Source organism: Dendrobates tinctorius, unplaced genomic scaffold (genome assembly GCF_039654945.1).
Source record: "Dendrobates tinctorius isolate UK_male_01 unplaced genomic scaffold, ASM3965494v1 ptg000014l, whole genome shotgun sequence".
Taxonomy (NCBI): domain Eukaryota; kingdom Metazoa; phylum Chordata; class Amphibia; order Anura; family Dendrobatidae; genus Dendrobates; species Dendrobates tinctorius.
The window spans coordinates 8561882-8582719 of NW_027361682.1; the positions used below are offsets into that span (position 1 = coordinate 8561882).

Below are 20838 nucleotides of genomic sequence, written 5' to 3' on the forward strand. Positions count from 1 at the left end.
ATGTTCAAGAAAAATAAAGTTGCTCGGTACATCCAAAAAAATCTATAGCATCTTCATATATGTCAAATACTTAAAATCCACATGTTGGTGACATAAAAAATACTCTTATGTGTTTCTTGCGCTGAATGCCATACTGAATGAGTAATAGAGACTGCAAACACATTGTGGAAAGCTACATTATGTAACAAATCTCCCCCGATCACCGAGAGATAATAATTACAATTAGGCCAATGTGTATACAAAAAACATGATGTGCCATCTGATCATGTGACCCCTGACTCCTCCCCTCCTGTGACCTCATCACAGGTCCTGTGCGCACAGAACAGCCATATATGTGGTGTGCGGCTCTGCAGGTGGAGGTAGGTGCTGGAGATTCCCCATTACTGGGCGAGGACATTAACCCCCTCAGTGCTGAGACTGGGATAAATCTCTGTGTGTGCCTATAATGGGACTGTGTGTTATACCGGGGGCAGGACGGGGCCATGACTGGATGTAGTGATCATGTGAAGCCGGTAACAGCTCTGGAGATTTCTTACATGGGATCTTTATGATGTTACATCGTCATCTTCTCCCATTCAGGTCCCTACAATATCGGATCCTCTCAGTGGAGATCTTCTATATAAGAGAGTTCTCCTGAGTGACCCTACAAGGATGGAGAGGGACAGGGACAAGATGGCGGAGAGGATATTACACCTCACCCTAGAGATCCTCTTCCGGCTTACTGGAGAGGTGAGAGATTCTGATGACGTCACATTCCATCATTCTTATCTATGGGAATAACAGATGGACAGAACTGGAGAGGAGAGGACTGTGGAAATGTCTGTAGTGAGATTTATTAATGTGTCTCTCCATAACCAGGATTACACAGTAGTGAAGAAAACCTCTAGGGAGCGCTGTCAGGCCCCTGTGTCTGAGGGATGGGGAACACCCCTGAGCCCAATCATGGGGCCTCCACCTCCCCCCCTGATATATGAGGACATCAATGACCAGAAGATCCTAGAAATCACCTACAAGATGATTGAGCTGCTGACTGGAGAGGTGACACTGCTGGGAATGCTGGGACATTATACAGTAACGCTATGGAGGGATCGGGGGATGACGGTATCATTGTATGTGTCAGGTTCCTATAAGGTGTCAGGATGTCACCGTCTATTTCTCCATGGAGGAGTGGGAGTATTTAGAAGGACACAAAGATCTGTACAAGGACGTCATGATGGAGGATCCCCAGCCCCTCACACCACCAGGTAATAGACAGGACTAAATACACACGGCCTATAATTATCTGTATGTATAGAATGAATTCAGTCCCTGTATGTGTTTCCTCCAGATCTATCCAGTGAGAGGACAACACCAGAGAGATGTCCCCGTCCTCTTCTTCCACAGGACTGTAAACAAGAAGATCCCGATGTTCCTCAGGATCATCAGGTAGATGGAGAGAAGGTGTCATGAGATCTCCCCTATGATGTGTAGAAGCTGTGAAGGTCTTGTGGTCAGTCTTGCTTATCCACCAGTATTATACGCAGAATGACCATTTTATAACATACACCAGTTGTTTTTAATTAGAGTTTCCGTATATGGAAATTAAACCAATGTCCTCGGGAGTGCAGCAGAAAATGAAGTGATCATTTTTCAGTGAGAGTCAACATTACAATGAAAAACAAGAGTGATCTGAGGCACAGTCATCGGTGCTAGGGTCAGGACCAATATTTTAGAAACTGCCAGCTTTGTGAGATTTATACAAACAATTTTTCATGTGGATGTTAACAACTCTTCAAAGAAAACATCAAGAACCATTCTTAGAATCACGAGGTGCACAATTAATGCAAAATGCAACAGAATCCATGATAGAATAGGAAATTTGAGTGAACTGATCATTTCAGACTGGTGAAGATGGATTAATGGTTCGGGGAATGTTTTCTGCGCACATCCTGAGTCCTCTGATACTCATAGATGGTTGTCTGTGAAGTAGATCTTATTTAAGCATTGTGGATGACGAAGTTCATCGCTACATGGCAGCTGTTTACCCTGTGGTAGAAGGACAATGCCCCATGCTACAAGGTTTTGTAAAAAAAATATCCTGTCTTCGTAGGCCAACAATTCTACACTAAGGGCAGAGTCACACTGCCGAATTATTCGTCCGAGAATCGCATTGTAAAACTCGCACTGGCTGTCTGCTCTCCTGACCTGAGCTTGACAGCTGCATAGTAATCCATAACGCTGTCATGCTCCGGTCAGGAGAGGCGCTGGCCAGTCCGTTCAGTGCGATGCAATTATCGCACGAGAAATACGCCAGTGTGTCTCTGCCCTAAGTGTAATCAACAACCACAAATTGCTGAGACTCTGATGGCCACAGAGGTTTAATACTCTACCACATGGGTGTCTCTAATAACGTAGCGATTCAGTATTTGTTTTATACTTGGTGGAGATGACAGAATAAAGCTGAGCATAGACATTAGATGTTGTCTGGATCTTCTCACAATTTTCTAGTTGTGGAGACTGCTGGTTAGAATTAGGAGCCAACAGGTTGGATTTATATTGGAGACCAGCCGCTATGTGATAACTACTGCTGCCATGTTATTTGTGGTCGTTTTGTTAATTTATAATCTTTTCTCTTCTTTCTTGCACCTTTTCCATCTGTCTGTTACTTTTACAATACTTGTTTTAGGGTGAAGACCTGACCCATATTAATACTACAGAGACATATATGAGGGGTGATGAGCGGTGTAAAGAGGAGATTCCTACAGATATCCGCACAGGTGAGTAGTGACCACTAAATACAGAAAAGTCACAGATTTTATTCACCAGATGCTGATATAATTATATGCTGAATTTTTAGGGTGTATTACTCAGCATTTTCATATTTGTTTTTTATTTTTATTGCATTGTTTATGCAAAATTTCATTAGACGAAATTGAAATTATGATTTTCAGAATAAAAAGAGAAAGTTAATCTCCATACATTGTGTTCTGGATGTAAGGAATTGTGGTTGCTCTCTCCTATCACTGTTCACAGCAGCGATGCATTGGTTACCATTGAGGTCATTGAGAGGCTGAAGTGGTTCTAATTATAAGGTGAATGTGCCTTATTATTTTATTGTACTCCGGACCATAGTTTTTCTAATCCTTGAGATATAATAATTGTACTCCAGATCTCTTTACATTTATTTTACTCTAAGGGCCCCGTTACACGTATCAATGTCCCAGCGATCCCACCAACGATCCGACGTGGATGGTATCGCTGGGACATAGCTGATCGCTGGTGAGCTATCTCATAGACAGCCCCTCCAGCAATCAGGACCAGCGAGGAAGCTGGTTTCCAATGTAAACAGCGGGTATCTAAGAGCCGCGCAGCTACTAGATACCCGCTGTTTACGTTGGAAACCAGCGTGCAGCGTCGCTGATTGTTGCTCTCCCGCTGCCACACGCAGCGATGCGCGCTGGCCAGCGGGAGACCAACGATCAAACAACGGCCCAGGACGATCCTGCACGATCAGCGATACCCGGCAGGGGGGCCGGTCGCTGATCCATGTCACACACAGCGATGTCGCTGGCGAGATCGCTGTGGCGTCACAAAGTCAGCGATCTCGCTGGCGAGATCGCTGTGTGTGACGGGGTTTTAACTTGAATTCAGGAAAAGGATTAGAAGACTGAGATAACAGGGAGACTCCTAGGGAAATTATTTAGGTCTATTGACTTAAGAAGAGAAGCATGGGGGCATTCTTCATGGTCACTTGACAGCTTTTAAGATGGCTACTTTGAACAGGCTTGGAACGAGTTAATCCATTTTTCAGATCCCAGGGGTTGCCCTGTCCTTCTCCCCTTTAATTGCTGTACATGGATCTACACTTACACATATACACCTAGACTGGGGCCATATAGAAAGCTGCTGTTCGCTGGTGCAAGGTTGCAGGAAGAATTGTCAGGGAGTCAGCTCAGAACCAGGAGGTATGGGTAGATACAAAATTGTCAGGCAGGAGAAATGTCAGTATGGAAGCCAAACTCAAAAACAGGAATATCCTCTGAGACACAGGATCTGTGATACCCAACCAGAGCGATTTAGGTTATAACTGGCAGTGGGAATTGGTTTTCAGGAGCTTAAATAGTGAGCAGCCCAACCTAGGGCTGGCAGCAGGTAGAAGCAGTAACTAACGGAATATAACCCCAAAGCTTCTACACTGGCCAGAGCCACAAGCTCCAGGAGTAGAACAGGATTACTAAATAGTCAATCTGCATCAGTCGACAATCATAGTAGTAATAACAAGTACAGGCCCCAGCACGGATGCCACTGTCTCTGTCATCTTGAGCTATGTTTGGCCACCAGAAATGTGATTTTAAAATCCAATCTTTTGTACCCAACTGGATATCAACTTAGAGAAATGTCTCCAGGTGGTGAGAGGTGGATCAAAGCCTGCAGCTGTAATGTATTACAAACAGATTACAGTAGTTTATTACTTAATCCAGTAGAAGGAACAGAGACTGTAGAGACTCAACTGGAAATGTTGACTCCACTAGGAAGCTGGAGGGGGTCCGTGTAGAAAGACTGATGAAGGAAGGTCGAAATAGTATCAAATCTGAGTACACTTAGTGATGGGGCATAGTATGTAACAGAGCCGTATGTGGAATTGTTAAACGGTACAGCAGAGCCTAGTGAGGGAGCTGAGCTAAGTATGACAGGAGGGTCAAGGAGAGATTAACAGAAGAGTCAACCCCTTTCTGCCATATGACGTACTATCCCATCTATGTGCCCTGGGACTTAATTCCCAAGGACGGAATAGTACGTCATAGCCGATCAGGGGCGCTCACGGGGGGGGAGCGCCGGAAATCGCGGCCAGGTATCAGCTGATTATCACAACTGACACCCAAAACTATGTGCCAGGGACGGTCACGGGCTGCCCCCGGCACATTAACCGGGGACGTAGGGAAGAATTGCGCCCCTGCGCGCTTCCCTAAGACCCTCAGAGCAATGCGATGTGTTCGCGTTGCTCAGAGGGTCTCCTCTCAGTGCCTGTCAGATCGCTGATCTGCCACAGTGCTCTGCAAAGTGTTAGATCAGCGATCTGACACTTTATAGTAATGTCCCCCCCGGAACAATATAATAAAGTGTAAAAAAAAAAAAAAAAAAAAAAAAATGTATAAAAATAATTTATAAAAAATTCCTAAATAAATAAAAAAATAAATCTTTTTTTTGTAAATAACAATAACAAACAATAAAAATACACATATTTAGTATCACTGCGTCCGTAATGACCCGCCTTATAAAACTGTCCCACTAGTTAACCCCTTTAGTGGATCCCTTAACAAAAAAAACAAGGAAAAAAAAACAATGCTTTATCATCATACCGCCAAACAAAAAGTGCAATAACACTTTTTCCATTTTCCCATTAGGGCTAGGGTTAGGGCTAGGGTTAGGGCTGAGATTAGGGTTAGGGGTGTGTTGGGGTTAGGGATGGAGTTAGAATTGGGGTGTTTCCACTGTTTAGGCACATCAGGGGCTCTCCAAACGCAACATGGCGTCCAATCTCAATTCCAGCCAATTCTGCATTGAAAAAGTCAAACGGCGCTCCTTCCCTTCTGAGCTCTGCCATGTGCTGAAACAGTGGTTCCCCCCCACATAACAGGTATCAGCGTACTCAGGACAAATTGCACAATAACTTTTGCAGTCCAATTTCTCCTGTTACCCTTGGTAAAATAAAAAAAATTGGACCTGAAGTAATTTTTTTTGTGAAGAAAAGTGAAATGTTCATTTTTAACCCCTTCCTTACCGATGACTGAATAGTACGTCATCGGTAACGATCCCCTGCTTTGAGGTGGGCTCCGGCGGTGGTCAGTATTGTAAAAATTGACCCGGTCATTAACATGCAAACCACGCTTGGGGGTAAAGAGTTAATTAAGTGAAGCTGTACACTAGAGTTTGTAAGGAAACTGTGGCAGTTTAGTGAATTTGAATGGTATAAAATAGCTGGGTTAGAGGCTAAGATAAAATGCAAACATTAAAATTTTCCAGTGGCGATGAATGGGGGCCTTTAGACGAAGATGCAATATGCAGCCCCTTACATTGTTTCAAAAACCAAGGAAAAAGGAGCAATAATACCTCTATAGAGTGGTATCAAAAATAGAATATTTTTATTATTAATTCAATATTTTTAAAAACAATTTTGCGTGGGCTTCCTCAGGCAGCCCACGGAGGAAGCCCACGCGAAACGCGCTTTGGGGCTGCGATTTCTGACGGCACAGTGGACTTACTGTGGTATGACCCCCCCCCCTTTTTCTTTCTTTTTGCTTTTGTCTTTATAGCCCGGTTCACTACTGACTGTGTGACCGTTTGTTGGCACTTACTAGCAAGATAAGCTTGCAGGACACTACACATAAGAAAGTACACTGGTTGCCATATGCAATAGATACATCCCTGTGTATATAACAATGGCTCCTATGGCTTGGATATAGAAATTGGGTGTTGTTCTACCAGGTCCTTACAAGTAATTCTGTCGCCTCAGATTTTTCTGTCTGGATGTATTCCACAATTGTTATCTTCGTCTATGTGATGAATTTTTATTGTTTTTAAAATACTGAATAAATAATAAAAATATTCTATTTTTGATACCACTCTATAGAGGTATTATTGCTCCTTTTTCCTTGGTGTTTGAAATATTGCTAGGGGAGTGTACCTGTTACTTACTTTTTAGTATTGTAACATTGGTGTTTTTTTCGTGGTTTTCTGTATATTCATAGACATGTCAATTCTTTCTGCGGATTCTCCTGCGGTTTGCCATCTCCTCCATTGAGGAGATGAAAAACCGCAGGGCAAAACCGCAGAGCAATCCGCAGGTAAAACCGCAGGTCTTTTGACCTGCGGTTTCACCTGCGGATTGTACAAAATCCGCGCGGATGAATCCGCACCTTTTCCGCAGCGTGTGCACACAGCCTGATATGTGCTATGATATATTCATACAGACTCGGTCTGGCCTGGCGGGGTACCGGATAAATGCCCGGTGGGCCCCGAGGGTCGCTGTGGGCCCTTTAAAAATGCTGCCCCTTTAAGTGTGTGGGCCCTTTAAAAGCGCGTCCCATGAATTGAAGGGACGCGCGAGGCAGCGGGGGCCCGGCATACCCCCGTCTGAGGCGCTGACGTGGCGTCGGGCGAGCCCCTTGCTGGCTCTGGCTCTCTCTGATGACTCACTCAGCCCCAGGACCTTGCCGCGTGACGTCGCTGTTTTTGATGGGCGGTGACACGCCCCGCACTCTGCTTTCCGGCTCTGTAGCTGGCTGCTGGCTGACTAATAGCGTAGCAGCCAGCATGTGAGACAAGAGGACGCCGCCGAGCTCTGCTCTCCCTGCTGCTGCTCCTGCTCCTACTCTGCTCCGGTCCGGTGAGTAGAGTCTAGAGTGAGTGGGTGATGGGTGGTCTGTGTCTCTGGAGAGGAGGGGCAACAAAGAGTCTCCATGGAAGAGGAGGCCAGAGGGGTCAGGAGAAGGAAGAAGAGGCCAGAGGGGTCCGGAGGAGGAAGAGGAGGGAAGAGGGGTCCGGACGAGGAAGAGGAGGCCAAAGTGGTCCGTAAGAGGAAGAGGAGGCCAGAGGGGTCCGGAGGAGGAAGAGGAGGCCGGAGGGGTCTGAAGGAGGAAGAGGAGGCCAGAGGGGTGCGGAGGAGGAAGAGGAGGGAAGAGGGGTCCAGAGGAGGCCAGAGGGGTCCGGAGGAGGAAGAGGAGGCCAGTGGGGTCTGGAGGAGGCCAGAGGGGTCCGGAGGAGGAAGAGGAGGCCAGAGGGGTGCGGAGGAGGAAGAGGAGGAAGAGGAAGCCAGAGGGGTCCGGAGGAGGAAGAGGAGGCCAGAAGGGTCCGGAGGAGGAAGAGGCGGCCAGAGGGGTCCAGAAGAGGAAGAGGAGGGAAGAGGGGTCCGGAGGAGGAAGAGGAGGGAAGAGGGGTCCGGAGGAGGAAGAGGACGGAAGAGGGGTCCAGAGGAGGAAGAGGAGGCCAGAGGGGTCCGGAAGAGGAAGAGGAGGCCAGAGGGGTCCAGAGGAGGAAGAGGAGGGAAGAGGGGTCCGGAGGAGGAAGAGGAGGCCAGAGGGGTCCAGAGGAGGAAGAGGAGGCCAAAGGGGTCCAGAGGAGGAAGAGGAGGCCAGAGGGGTCCGGAGGAGGAAGAGGGGTCCGGAGGAGGAAGAGGAGGCCAGAGGGGTCCAGAGGAGAAAGAGGAGGCCAGAGGGGTCCGTAGAAGAAAAAGGAGGCCAGAGGGGTCAGGAGGAGGAAGAGGAGGCCAGAGGGGTCCGGAGGAGGAAGAGGAGGCCAGAAGGGTCCGGAAGAGGAGGCCAGAGGGGTCCGGAGGAGGAAGAGGAGGCCAGAAGGGTCCGGAAGAGGAGGCCAGAGGGGTCCGGAGGAGGAAGAGGAGGGAAGAGGGGTCCAGAGGAGGAAGAGGAGGCCAAAGGGGTCCGGAGGAGGAAGGGGAGGCCAGAGGGGTCCAGAGGAGGAAGAGGCAGGAGGGATACAGAGGATGAGGAGGCCTGTGCTGTATATCATGTGGGGCTGTGCTGTATACCATGGTGCTGTATACCATATGGTGCTGTATACCATGTCATGCTGTCCTATATACCATGTGGGGCTGTGCTTTTTACCATGTGGGCCTGTGCTTTTTACCATGTGGGGCTGTGCTATATACCAATGGGGGGCTGTGCTGTATACCAATGGGGGGCTGTGCTGTATACCAATGGGGGGCTGTGCTGTATACCAATGGGGGGCTCTGCTGTATACCATGTGATGCTGTGATATATACCATGAGGCTGTGCTTTATACTATGTGGGCCTGTGCTTTATACCATGTGGGCTGTGCTGTATACCAATGGGGGCTGTGCTGTATACCATGTGATGCTGTGCTATATACCATGTGGGCCTGTGCTGTATACCATGGCGCTGTGCTGTATACCAATGGGGGGCTGTGCTGTATACCAATGGGGGGCTGTGCTGTATACCATGGTGCTGTGCTGTATACCATGTGGGGCTGTTATATACTATGTGGCTGTGTTATATACCATGGGGGGTACAATATCCATTATATTCTATGGGGGAGGCTGTGTTATATGGGGGGCTACATTATATTCGATGGGGAGGTGGGCTGTATTATAGTCTATTTGGGGCTACATTATATTCTATGGGGGGGCTGTATTATCTTTATTATATTCTATGGGGGTGATCACATCATACTCTATGAAGGGGCTACATTATACTATATGAGGAGGCTACATTGTATTCTACGGGGGGCTGCATTATATTTTATGGGGGCTAGATTATATTGTAGGGGGGCTTTATTATACTTTATGAGGGGGCTACATTATATTCTATTGGGGCTGCATTATACTATATGAGGAGGGCTACATTGTATTCTATGGAGGTGCTACATTACACTATATAAGGGGCTGCCATATATTCTATGGAGGGGCTGCATTATACTATATGAGGGGGGCTGCATTATATTCTATGGGGGGTTACATTGTATTCTGTGGGGTGGCTACATTATGCTCTAAGGGTTGGCTGCATTATACTCTAAGAGGGGGGCTGCATTATATTCTATGGGGGTTACATTATATTGTATGGCAGGGCTGCATTATTCTCTGTGGGGTGGCGGCATTATGCGCTATGGGGTGGCTACATTATATTATATGTGGGCTGCATTATACTTTATCGAGGACTATGGGGAATACATTATACTATATGAAGAACTATGGGGTGCATTATACTATGGGAAGTGAATTGTACTTCATGGATGACTGGCGATGTATTATACTATATGGAGCACTATGAGGAGTGTAGTAAACTATATGGAGGACTGAGCAGTGTATTTTCATGTATGAAGGACTGAGGAGTGTATTATACTGTATGGAGGACTATGGGGGACAATATATTATATGGAGGACTATGGGGTGTAAACTGTAGATGTGCTGCTGATAACATGATATTCTATGGGGACAGATTGATCCATTAGTGATTGTTCTGTCCCCATCATTCTTTCGGTGGAACGAGGCCGGGAAACAAGTGTTGAACGACTTCAATATTGTAGATCACACTCAATCAGCTAAATGAACTCAGCACATGTAACTACAACCGAAATGCTTCTGTTATGTGCAATATGTTAGTATTTGGGGCCCCATTTTAAAATTGGCCTAGGGCCCCACTTTGCCTAAAACCGACCCTGCTCATACACATGACATGATGCAGAATCACAGGTCACAATCTGCCAGTGCCTCCTAATGTATATAAGATACACACACATCACACTCTTATATGGCCTAATATGTCATATGAGGCCTATATACCGATTGTACAGGCCACACTATCATCCTCCTGTTTGCCGTACACAGGCAGAGAGTGCGGTCTGTACAGTATCTAAGAGGGCCACAGTCTGTATGTCTTATAGGGGGCCTAATAGGAGGCCGACACTCTGTATGTCTTATAGGGGGCCTAATAGGAGGCCAACAGTCTGCATGTCTCATAGGAGGCTTAATAGGAGGCCGACAGTCTGTCTTATAGGGGGCGTAATAGGAGGCTGACACTCTGTCTTATAGGGGGCGTAATAGGAGGCTGACAGTCTGCATGTCATATATGAGGTCAATATGCCACACATACCACAATATCGGCATCCTATATACTGTACATACCACACTCTCAGCTTCTTATAGAAAGTATGTATTATAGGAGACCGAGAGTGCGGTCTGTATGTGATATAGGATGGCAAGAGTGCAGTGTGTACGATATATAGGAGGCTGAGAGCGTTCTCTTTTGCACACTGTACAGCTTGCTAAATGGGCACATGTTTTAGTGGGAGAGCCCAAAAAATGAACACGTAATAAAACCGTTTATGGTTATGCTTTTCAGAATAAGTTAACTGATTTCAACATTTATGAATTTCTTTAAATCACTAAAATAAGAGATTCGCAGAGCCATAATCGTATTTATCTTAAAAACATGTGGTTTTTACTTTTCATTGGATGCAGTGGCAAAGAAACGAAAGTTTTTGTTTTTTTTTAACTATTTTTCCAATCTTGGAATTTTGTTCCCAGGTTTCCAGCACATTATATGTAAAGTGAAAATAATTATTATTGTAAAGGTATAGAAAATTATAACTCATTCAACAGTAAAAAGCTTTTCTAGTTCTATGGCAATGGAAAATTAAAAAAAAAGTTATGGCTTTTTTTAAGAAAGTCAGGATAAAACATGAAATGGAAAAATGAAAGTTGGCCTTGTCTGTAAGAGTTTAATCATTTCCAGAGATAACAGCTCTGCAGACTCATGAGGGATAGTGAATGCCCACCTCTGAGGAGCCTCCTGCAACAAAAGAAATACCGTATATACTCGCGTATAAGCCGAGATTTTCAGCGATGGAGCTGGGACAGGTGAATATTGCCAGTGCCGGGGTCCTGAGCCAGCGGTGACACCGGCACCTGTCCCCCATAACGCGCTAGTGTCACCGCCTGCTCAGGACACCGGCACCTGGTGACCAGCGATGAGAGGTGAGTATGCCATTTTTTTTAAATTGCAGCAGCATATGGGGGCATAATGTATGGAGCATCTTATGGGGGCATAATCTATGGAGCATCTTATGGGGCCATTATTAACCTTTGTGCAGCATTATATGGGGTGTATTTTGTGTGGAACATCTTATGGGGCCATCATGAACTGTATGCAGCATTATATGGGGCTCTGATTCAATATGGATATTCAAAAACATTTAACCTACTGATGTCTCAATTAATTTTACTTTAATTGGTATCTATTTTTATTTTTGAAATTTACCAGTAGCTGCTGCATTTTCCACCCTTGGCTTTTACACGAGTCAATATAAATAACCCTCATACCGTTGATGGAAAAGCACAAATGTATTGGTAGTCTCCATAAAGTCGATTAGATAAATTGATCCACAGCTTTAGATATAGGAGCTAAAGCCTCAGCATTAGGGCTCATACTCATCTGCGTTTAAAATGGATGAAAAATTGGATTGCGCTCTGACTAATGTTTTTCTATGAGACCCTGCTCATGGGTGCAAGAAAAAAAAAATCGCACTGCACACGGACCCTGAGTGTTCTGTCCAATTTTTACATACCCATCTCCTTGAAAACTTTCATTAGCCAAATACAGTAAAATCACAACTTAACAAGTCAGAATAGAATGAATATACAGTGGGGCAAAAAAGTATTTAGTCAGTCAGCAATAGTGCAAGTTCCACCTCTTAAAAAGATGAGAGGCGTCTGTAATTTACATCATAGGTAGACCTCAACTATGGGAGACAAACTGAGAAAAAAAAATCCAGAAAATCACATTGTCTGTTTTTTTTTCCTTTTATTTGCATATTATGGTGGAAAATAAGTATTTGGTCAGAAACAAAATTTCATCTCAATACTTTGTGATATATCCTTTGTTGGCAATGACAGAGGTCAAACGTTTTCTGTAAGTCTTCACAAGGTTGCCACACACTGTTGTTGGTATGTTGGCCCATTCATCCATGCAGATCTCCTCTAGAGCAGTGATGTTTTTGGCTTTTCGCTTGGCAACATGGACTTTCAACTCCCTCCAAAGTTTTTCTATAGGGTTGAGATCTGGAGACTGGCTAGGCCACTCCAGGACCTTGAAATGCTTCTTACGAAGCCACTCCTTCGTTGCCCTGGCGGTGTGCTTTGGATCATTGTCATGTTGAAAGACCCAGCCACGTTTCATATTCAATGCCATTGCTGATGGAAGGAGGTTTGCACTCAAAATCTCACGATACATGGCCCCATTCATTCTTTCATGTACCCGGATCAGTCGTCCTGGCCCCTTTGCAGGGAAACAGCCCCAAAGCATGATGTTTCCACCACCATGCTTTACAGTAGGTATGGTGTTTGATGGATGCAACTCAGTATACTTTTTCCTCCAAACACGACAAGTTGTGTTTCCACCAAACAGTTCCAGTTTGGTTTCATCAGACCATAGGACATTCTCCCAAAACTCCTCTGGATCATCCAAATGCTCTCTAGCAAACTTCAGACGGGCCCGGACATGTACAGGCTTAAGCAGTGGGACACGTCTGGCACTGCAGGATCTGAGTCCATGGTGGCGTAGTGTGTTACTTATGGTAGGCCTTGTTACATTGGTCCCAGCTCTCTGCAGTTCATTCACTAGGTCCCCCCGCGTGGTTCTGGGATTTTTGCTCACCGTTTTTGTGATCATTCTGACCCCACGGGGTGGGATTTTGCGTGGAGCACCAGATCGAGGGAGATTATCAGTGGTCTTGTATGTCTTCCATTTTCTAATTATTGCTCCCACAGTTGATTTCTTCACTCCAAGCTGGTTGGCTATTGCAGATTCAGTCTTCCCAGCCTGGTGCAGGGCTACAATTTTGTTTCTGGTGTCCTTTGACAGCTCTTTGGTCTTCACCATAGTGGAGTTTGGAGTCAGACTGTTTGAGGTTGTGCACAGGTGTCTTTTTATACTGATAACAAGTTTAAACAGGTGCCATTACTACAGGTAATGAGTGGAGGAAAGAGGAGACTCTTAAAGAAGAAGTTACAGGTCTGTGAGAGCCAGAAATCTTGATTGCTTGTTTCTGACCAAATACTTATTTTCCACCATAATATGCAAATAAAATGAAAAAAAAACAGACAATATGATTTTCTGGATTTTTTTTTCTCAGTTTGTCTCCCATAGTTGAGGTCTACCTATGATGTAAATTACAGACGCCTCTCATCTTTTTAAGTGGTGGAACTTGCACTATTGCTGACTGACTAAATACTTTTTTGCCCCACTGTATATGTACAGTGGGGAAAAAAAGTATTTAGTCAGTCAGCAATAGTGCAAGTTCCACCACTTAAAAAGATGAGAGGCGTCTGTAATTTACATCATAGGTAGACCTCAACTATGGGAGACAAACTGAGAAAAAAAAATCCAGAAAATCACATTGTCTGTTTTTTTTTTCATTTTATTTGCATATTATGGTGGAAAATAAGTATTTGGTCAGAAACAAAATTTCATCTCAATACTTTGTGATATATCCTTTGTTGGCAATGACAGAGGTCAAACGTTTTCTGTAAGTCTTCACAAGGTTGCCACACACTGTTGTTGGTATGTTGGCCCATTCCTCCATGCAGATCTCCTCTAGAGCAGTGATGTTTTTGGCTTTTCGCTTGGCAACACGGACTTTCAACTCCCTCCAAAGGTTTTCTATAGGGTTGAGATCTGGAGACTGGCTAGGCCACTCCAGGACCTTGAAATGCTTCTTACGAAGCCACTCCTTCGTTGCCCTGGTGGTGTGCTTTGGATCATTGTCATGTTGAAAGACCCAGCCACGTTTCATCTTCAATGCCCTTGCTGATGGAAGGAGGTTTGCACTCAAAATCTCACGACACATGGCCCCATTCATTCTTTCATGTACCCGGATCAGTCGTCCTGGCCCCTTTGCAGAGAAACAGCCCCAAAGCATGATGTTTCCACCACCATGCTTTACAGTAGGTATGGTGTTTGATGGATGCAACTCAGTATTCTTTTTCCTCCAAACACGACAAGTTGTGTTTCTACCAAACAGTTCCAGTTTGGTTTCATCAGACCATAGGACATTCTCCCCAAACTCCTCTGGATCATCCAAATGCTCTCTAGCAAACTTCAGACGGGCCCGGACATGTACAGGCTTAAGCAGTGGGACATGTCTGGCACTGCAGGATCTGAGTCCATGGTGGCGTAGTGTGTTACTTATGGTAGGCCTTGTTACATTGGTCCCAGCTCTCTGCAGTTCATTCACTAGGTCCCCCCACGTGGTTCTGGGATTTTTGCTCACCGTTCTTGTGATCATTCTGACCCCACGGGGTGGGATTTTGCGTGGAGCACCAGATCGAGGGAGATTATCAGTGGTCTTGTATGTCTTCCATTTTCTAATTATTGCTCCCACAGTTGATTTCTTCACTCCAAGCTGGTTGGCTATTGCAGATTCAGTCTTCCCAGCCTGGTGCAGGGCTACAATTTTGTTTCTGGTGTCCTTTGACAGCTCTTTGGTCTTCACCATAGTGGAGTTTGGAGTCAGACTGTTTGAGGGTGTGCACAGGTGTCTTTTTATACTGATAACAAGTTTAAACAGGTGCCATTACTACAGGTAATGAGTGGAGGAAAGAGGAGACTCTTAAAAAAGAAGTTACAGGTCTGTGAGAGCCAGAAATCTTGATTGCTTGTTTCTGACCAAATACTTATTTTCCACCATAATATGCAAATAAAATGAAAAATAAACAGACAATGTGATTTTCTGGATTTTTTTGTCTCAGTTTGTCTCCCATAGTTGAGATCTACCTATGATGTAAATTACAGACGCCTCTCATCTTTTTAAGTGGTGGAACTTGCACTATTGCTGACTGACTAAATACTTTTTTTCCCCACTGTATATATACATAGAATAGATATAAAGAAGTCAGTGACATATATAATTAGTACAGTGCGTGTGTAGCTTACTGTACATTTATTTAATTAATAAATCAATAAATTAAAGAAAAAAATGTTGTGGATCTCCCTAAATTTTATTAACCAGCAGAGGGCTAGTTGACAGCTTGCGGCTGGGAAGGGGGTTATACACATGGAGCTTCCCAGTATACTAATATCAGCTTACAGCTGTATACTTAGCCTTCACTGGTTATTAAAATGGATGAACCCCCCAAAAAATAATGTGGGGTCCCACCTACAATTAAAAATCAGCAAAAGCTAAGCAGACAGCTGCAGGCTGCAATGCATACTACCCAACAAAATGTGTAGTCTATATGGACACTTATTAATGTCAACAAAACTTCATAGACTAAAAGGGAGGTTACAAGGCGTATTCTGGATCATATAGGGCAGCTTGGTGGCTCAGTGGTTAGCACTGCAGCTTTGCAGCGCTGGGGTTCTGGGTTCAAATACTTCCAAGGACAAAATCTGCTAAGAGTTTGTATGTTCTCTGCTTGTTTGCATGAGTTTTCGGTTTCCTCCCACACTCCAAGATCATACTGCTAGGGAATCTAGATTGTGAGAATGGGGACAGTGCCAATAATGTTTGTAAAGCATTGTGGAAGCGTAAATGAGTAAAATAAATAAAGATAAGATATATAAGATGGAAGGAAGAGACTACTCTATCCAGGCATATCCTTGATATGTATTCTGAGAATTCCTTTGATTTACAATTTCAAGCAGTAGAGGTGGGATGCACTCCCATAAGTCATCTGGGATCAGTTGTTACTCCAGAAAAGTGCAGATGGATCCATAGACATCGTTTGTGTAGTCCTTTGGGGATTAATGAATTACTCTCATTTTCGTGCTTCATTAATCCCTACTAGGCCTCCCAGGTGTCCAGTGGCCATATTTAAATGTAGAATTCTCTTTTTGTCCTTCATGATAGATATAATTTTCATCTTGTATTGAACTTGCACAATTTATTCCTCTCGATTTTTTTATTTTTTCAAAAGATATGGATAAGTTGCCTATAGTCAAATATTGTGTCTGTTTATACAAAAATCAACACATACAGTGGGTACTGAAAGTATTCACACCCCTTCAAATTTTTCACTCTTTGTTTCATTGCAGCCATTTGGTAAATTCAGGAGGTTTTTTTCCCATTAATGTACACCCTGCACCCCATCTTGACGAAAAAAGAGAAATGTAGAAATTTTTGCAAATTTATTAAAAAAGAAAATCTGAAATATCACATGGTCATAAGTATTCAGACCCTTTGCTCAGACACTCCTATTTAAGTCACATGCTGTCCATTTCCTTGTGAACCTCCTTGAGATGGTTCTACTCCTTCATTGGAGTCCAACTGTGTTTAATTAAACTGATAGGACTTGATATGGAAAGGCACACACCTGTCTATATAAGACCTCACAGGTGACAGTGCATGTCAGACCAAATGAGAATCATGAGGTCAAAGGAACTGGCCAAGGAGCTCAGAGACAGAATTGTGGCAAGGCACAGATCTGGCCAAGGTTACAAATGAATTTCTGCAGTACTCAAAGTTCCTAAGAGCACAGTGGCCTCCATAATCCTTAAATGGAAGAAGTTTGGGACCACCAGAAGTCTTCCTAGACCTGGCCATCCAGCCAAACTGAGTAATCGTGGGACAGAGCCTTGGTGAGCGAGGTACAAAAGAACCCCAAGATCACTGTGGCTGAGCTCCAGACATGCAGTAGGGAGAAGGGAGAAAGTTCCATAAAGTCAACTATCACTGCAGCCCTCCACCAGTCGGGCCTTTATGGCAGTGTGGCCCGATGGAAGCCTCTCCTCAGTGCCAGACATATAAAAGCCTGCATAGAATTTGTTAAAAAAAACACATGAAGAACTCCCAGACTATGAGAAATAAGATTCTCTGGTCTTCTGATGAGATGAAGATAGACCCTTTTGGTGATAATTCTAAGCGGTATGAGTGGAGAAAACCAGGCATTGCTTATCACCTGCCCAATACAATCCCAACAGTAAAACATGGTGGTGGCAGCATCATGCTATGGGGATGTTTTTCAGCTGCATGGACAGGACGACTGGTTGCCAATTGAAAGAAACATGAATGCAGTCAAGTACAGAGATATCCTGGATGAAAACCTCTTCCAGAGTGCTCGGGAGCTCAGAGTTAGCTGAAGGTTCACCTTCCAACAAGACAATGACTCTAAGCACACAGCTAAAATAACAAAGGAGTGACTTCAGAACAACTCTGTCACCATTTTTGACTGGCTCAGCCAGAACCCTGACCTAAACCCAATTCACATCTCTGGAGAGACCTGAAAATGGCTGTTCACCATCCAACCTGACGGAACTGGAGAGGATCTGCAAGGAAGAGTGTGTACATTAATGAGAAAAAAATGAACTTTTTTGAATTTACCAAATAGCTGCAATTAAACAAAGAGTGAAAAATTGAAAGGGGTCTGAATACTTTCCATGTCCACTGTATATCCACCAAATTCACCTATTCCTCATTGATATTCATCTTTCGTTTCAGAGGTTTACCAAAGCAACATTTTCAATCAAATTTTTTATGGATTCTAAAGAATATATTGTTATTGTAATTGCAACACAGTTTAGAGAGATGAGGTAGTAACATATCTTAGTTTGGAGACGTTCTTGATGTTCCGATTATAATTAATATTTATCAGTGATTATTCACTTATATACAGGTGCTTCTCACAAAATTAGAATATCATCAAAAAGTTAATTTATTCCAGTTCTTAAATACAAAAAGTGAAACTCATATATTAGAGTCATTACAAACAGAGTGATCTACTTCAAGTGTTTATTTCTGTTAGTGTCGATGATTATGGCTTACAGCCAATGAAAACCCAAAAGTCATTATCTCAGTAAATTAAAAAAATTAACAAAAAACACCTGCTTCCTAAGCATCTAAAATGGTCCCTTAGTCTGTTCCAGTAGGCTCCACAATCATGGGGAACACTGCTGACTTGACAGAAGTCCAGAAGGCAGTCATTGACACACTCCACAAGGAAAGTAAATTTTGCATTTCATTTTGAAATCAAGGTCCCAAAGTCTGGAGGAAGAGTGGAGAGGCCCATAATCCAAGCTGCTTGAGGTCTAGTGTGACGTTTCCACAATCAGTGATGGTCTGGGGAGCCATGTCATTTGCCGTGGTTGTTCCCCTGTGTTTTATGAAGACCAAAGTCAGCACAGCTGTCTACCAGAAAGTTTTAGACCATTTCATGCTTCCCTCAAACGACAATTTTTTTGTAAATGGAAATTTAATTCTCCAGCAGGACTTGGAACCTGTACACACTGCCAAAAGTACCAATACCTTGTATAAAAGCAACAGTATCACTGTGCTTGAGTGATAACTCGCCTGAACTTAATCCCATAGAGAATGTATGGGGTACTGTCAAGAGGAAGGTGAGAGACACCAGACCCAACAATGCAGAAGAGCTGAAGGCTGCTATCAAAGCAACCTGGGCTTCCATATCATCTCAGCAGTGCCACAGGCTGATCGCCTCCATGCCATGGGGTAATGAAATTGTTAATATGGCAGTGTGATGACCGAAACAGACCATAGTGAATGTATTGACAAGCCCTCAACAAATTGTGCTACTAGACAGTTATATCTGGAAGGTTTGTTCCTATAAAAGTAAACAATCCTGAGTAAGATATATTGGGACTAAATGTGGTGAAAAATCCTTCATTACTCATAATCCTGACCTACATTTATTTTTGAGACTACTGAGTCAAAAAATTATTTTAATATTATTCATTAATGTATTCCTATTTTAATTGTATAGAATAAAGGTTACTTTTTATTATTACTCCAATTGGATTTGTTCTGTGAAGTGTTTTAGCATATAAGTTTGGATATATTAACTAAATTAGTTAAATAGTGAATAAAATTAATATATACCTAATAGGCATTGTTATTGAATAATATGAATGGTTTAATTTTTGGCAGACGACTGTACCAGGAGCTCAAAGGAACATATATTTTCAGATGTAAATGAAGATGACCGTAGTATCACACCAGATCCATATGAAGAGAGTGTCATTATCCAAGATATTCCTCCAGCCCTTCACAGCATAGATGTATCATCTGATCCCTTTCAATGGGTTCTTTCTACTCATTCATCACAGACTTTTAAACCAAATAAAAATAACCAAAGGGATGGTAAACTTCAAAGGCATCACGCAAGAAAGAAGACATGTTCATGCTCAGAATGTGGTAAATGTTTTCCAGACAAAACAAGTCTTGCTATACATCAGAGAATTCACACAGGGGAGAAGCCATTTTCATGTTCAGAATGTGGGAAATGTTTTAATAAGAAAACAAATCTCGTTGCACATCTGAGAATTCACACAGGGGAAAAACTGTTTTCATGCTCAGAATGTGGGAAATGTTTTAATCAGAAAACAAATCTTGTTACACATCAGAGAATTCACACAGGGGATAAGCCATTTTTATGTTTAGAATGTGGGAAGTGTTTTAAAAAGAAATATAATCTTGCTTCACATCAGAGAATTCACACAGGGGAGAAGCCATTTTCATGTTCAGAATGTGTAAAAAGTTTTGCAGACAAATCAACTCTTGCTAGACATCAAAGAATTCACACAGGGGAGAAATTATTTTCATGCCCAGAATGTGGGAAATGTTGTTCTCGGAAATATGATCTTGCTAAACATCAGAAAACTCACACAGGGGAGAAGCAATTATTATGTTCGGTGTGTGGGAAATGTTTTTTAAAGAAAAGAAATCTTGTTACACATCTGAAAATTCACACAATGGAGCCATTTTAGTGTTCCCAACGTGGGACATGTGTTATATCTAAATCAAATATTCTTAGACATCCAATTATCCACACGGGATCAAAAATATTTTCATGTTTAGAATGTGGGAAATGTTTTAATCAAAACCCAATTTTTGCTGCACTCTCATAGGGAAGTAACCATTGTTTTTCTTTTTTATTACTATTGGCAAATTGTACAAGGTACAAACATCAGTTACAGTGAAAGTAAAGTCATATGTTATAGATGAGGAATGGAAAGCAACTTAAAGCATTAACTGATGATTCGGGAATATTGGAAATGATCAATAAGCACTGATCATTAAAATGCAAATGGAATCTAGATAACTCACCCATACACTAAATGGGCAACTTGATAGAGACACCGGTGTTGTTTTTGACAGAAGTTTTCTTGAATGTCCACTGGTGTTCCTCAGAATGATTCTTAATGGGCTTTTCGGATTCCAAAAGCCGGTTTCTAAGCTGCAGTTTGTTTTAAATTAAAAAAAACCTGTCCTGTACTCACAGTCCCCTGGTCCAGCATTGAGTCTCTGCCACTGCTCTATTTTCTGCAATGTGTCTTCTAAGCAAAATTGTCAAAATGGGTGATATTACGGGGTCAG

The 20838-nt window shown here is 43.2% G+C and overlaps 1 protein-coding gene across 1 annotated transcript; it reads left to right on the forward strand.

Annotated features, from left to right (window-relative positions):
* Nucleotides 1-295: 295 nt before the first annotated feature.
* LOC141070852 (oocyte zinc finger protein XlCOF8.4-like) lies at nt 296-20742 on the forward strand. Its single transcript, XM_073559578.1, has 7 exons — nt 296-359; nt 580-729; nt 859-1038; nt 1121-1244; nt 1328-1425; nt 2666-2756; nt 19390-20742. Exons 1-7 carry the CDS (start codon nt 333-335, stop codon nt 20226-20228), a joined length of 1509 nt encoding a protein of 502 aa, XP_073415679.1. The 5' UTR covers nt 296-332; the 3' UTR covers nt 20229-20742.
* Nucleotides 20743-20838: the final 96 nt, after the last annotated feature.

Excerpts from the sequence above, each read along its gene's own strand:
- LOC141070852 (XM_073559578.1), top strand. The coding sequence starts at position 333 with ATGTGGTGTGCGGCTCTGCAGGTGGAG. Across the intron at positions 360-579 it reads GTGCGGCTCTGCAGGTGGAG|GTCCCTACAATATCGGATCC; the intron begins GTAGGTGCTGGA and ends TCTCCCATTCAG. Across the intron at positions 730-858 it reads TCTTCCGGCTTACTGGAGAG|GATTACACAGTAGTGAAGAA; the intron begins GTGAGAGATTCT and ends CTCCATAACCAG.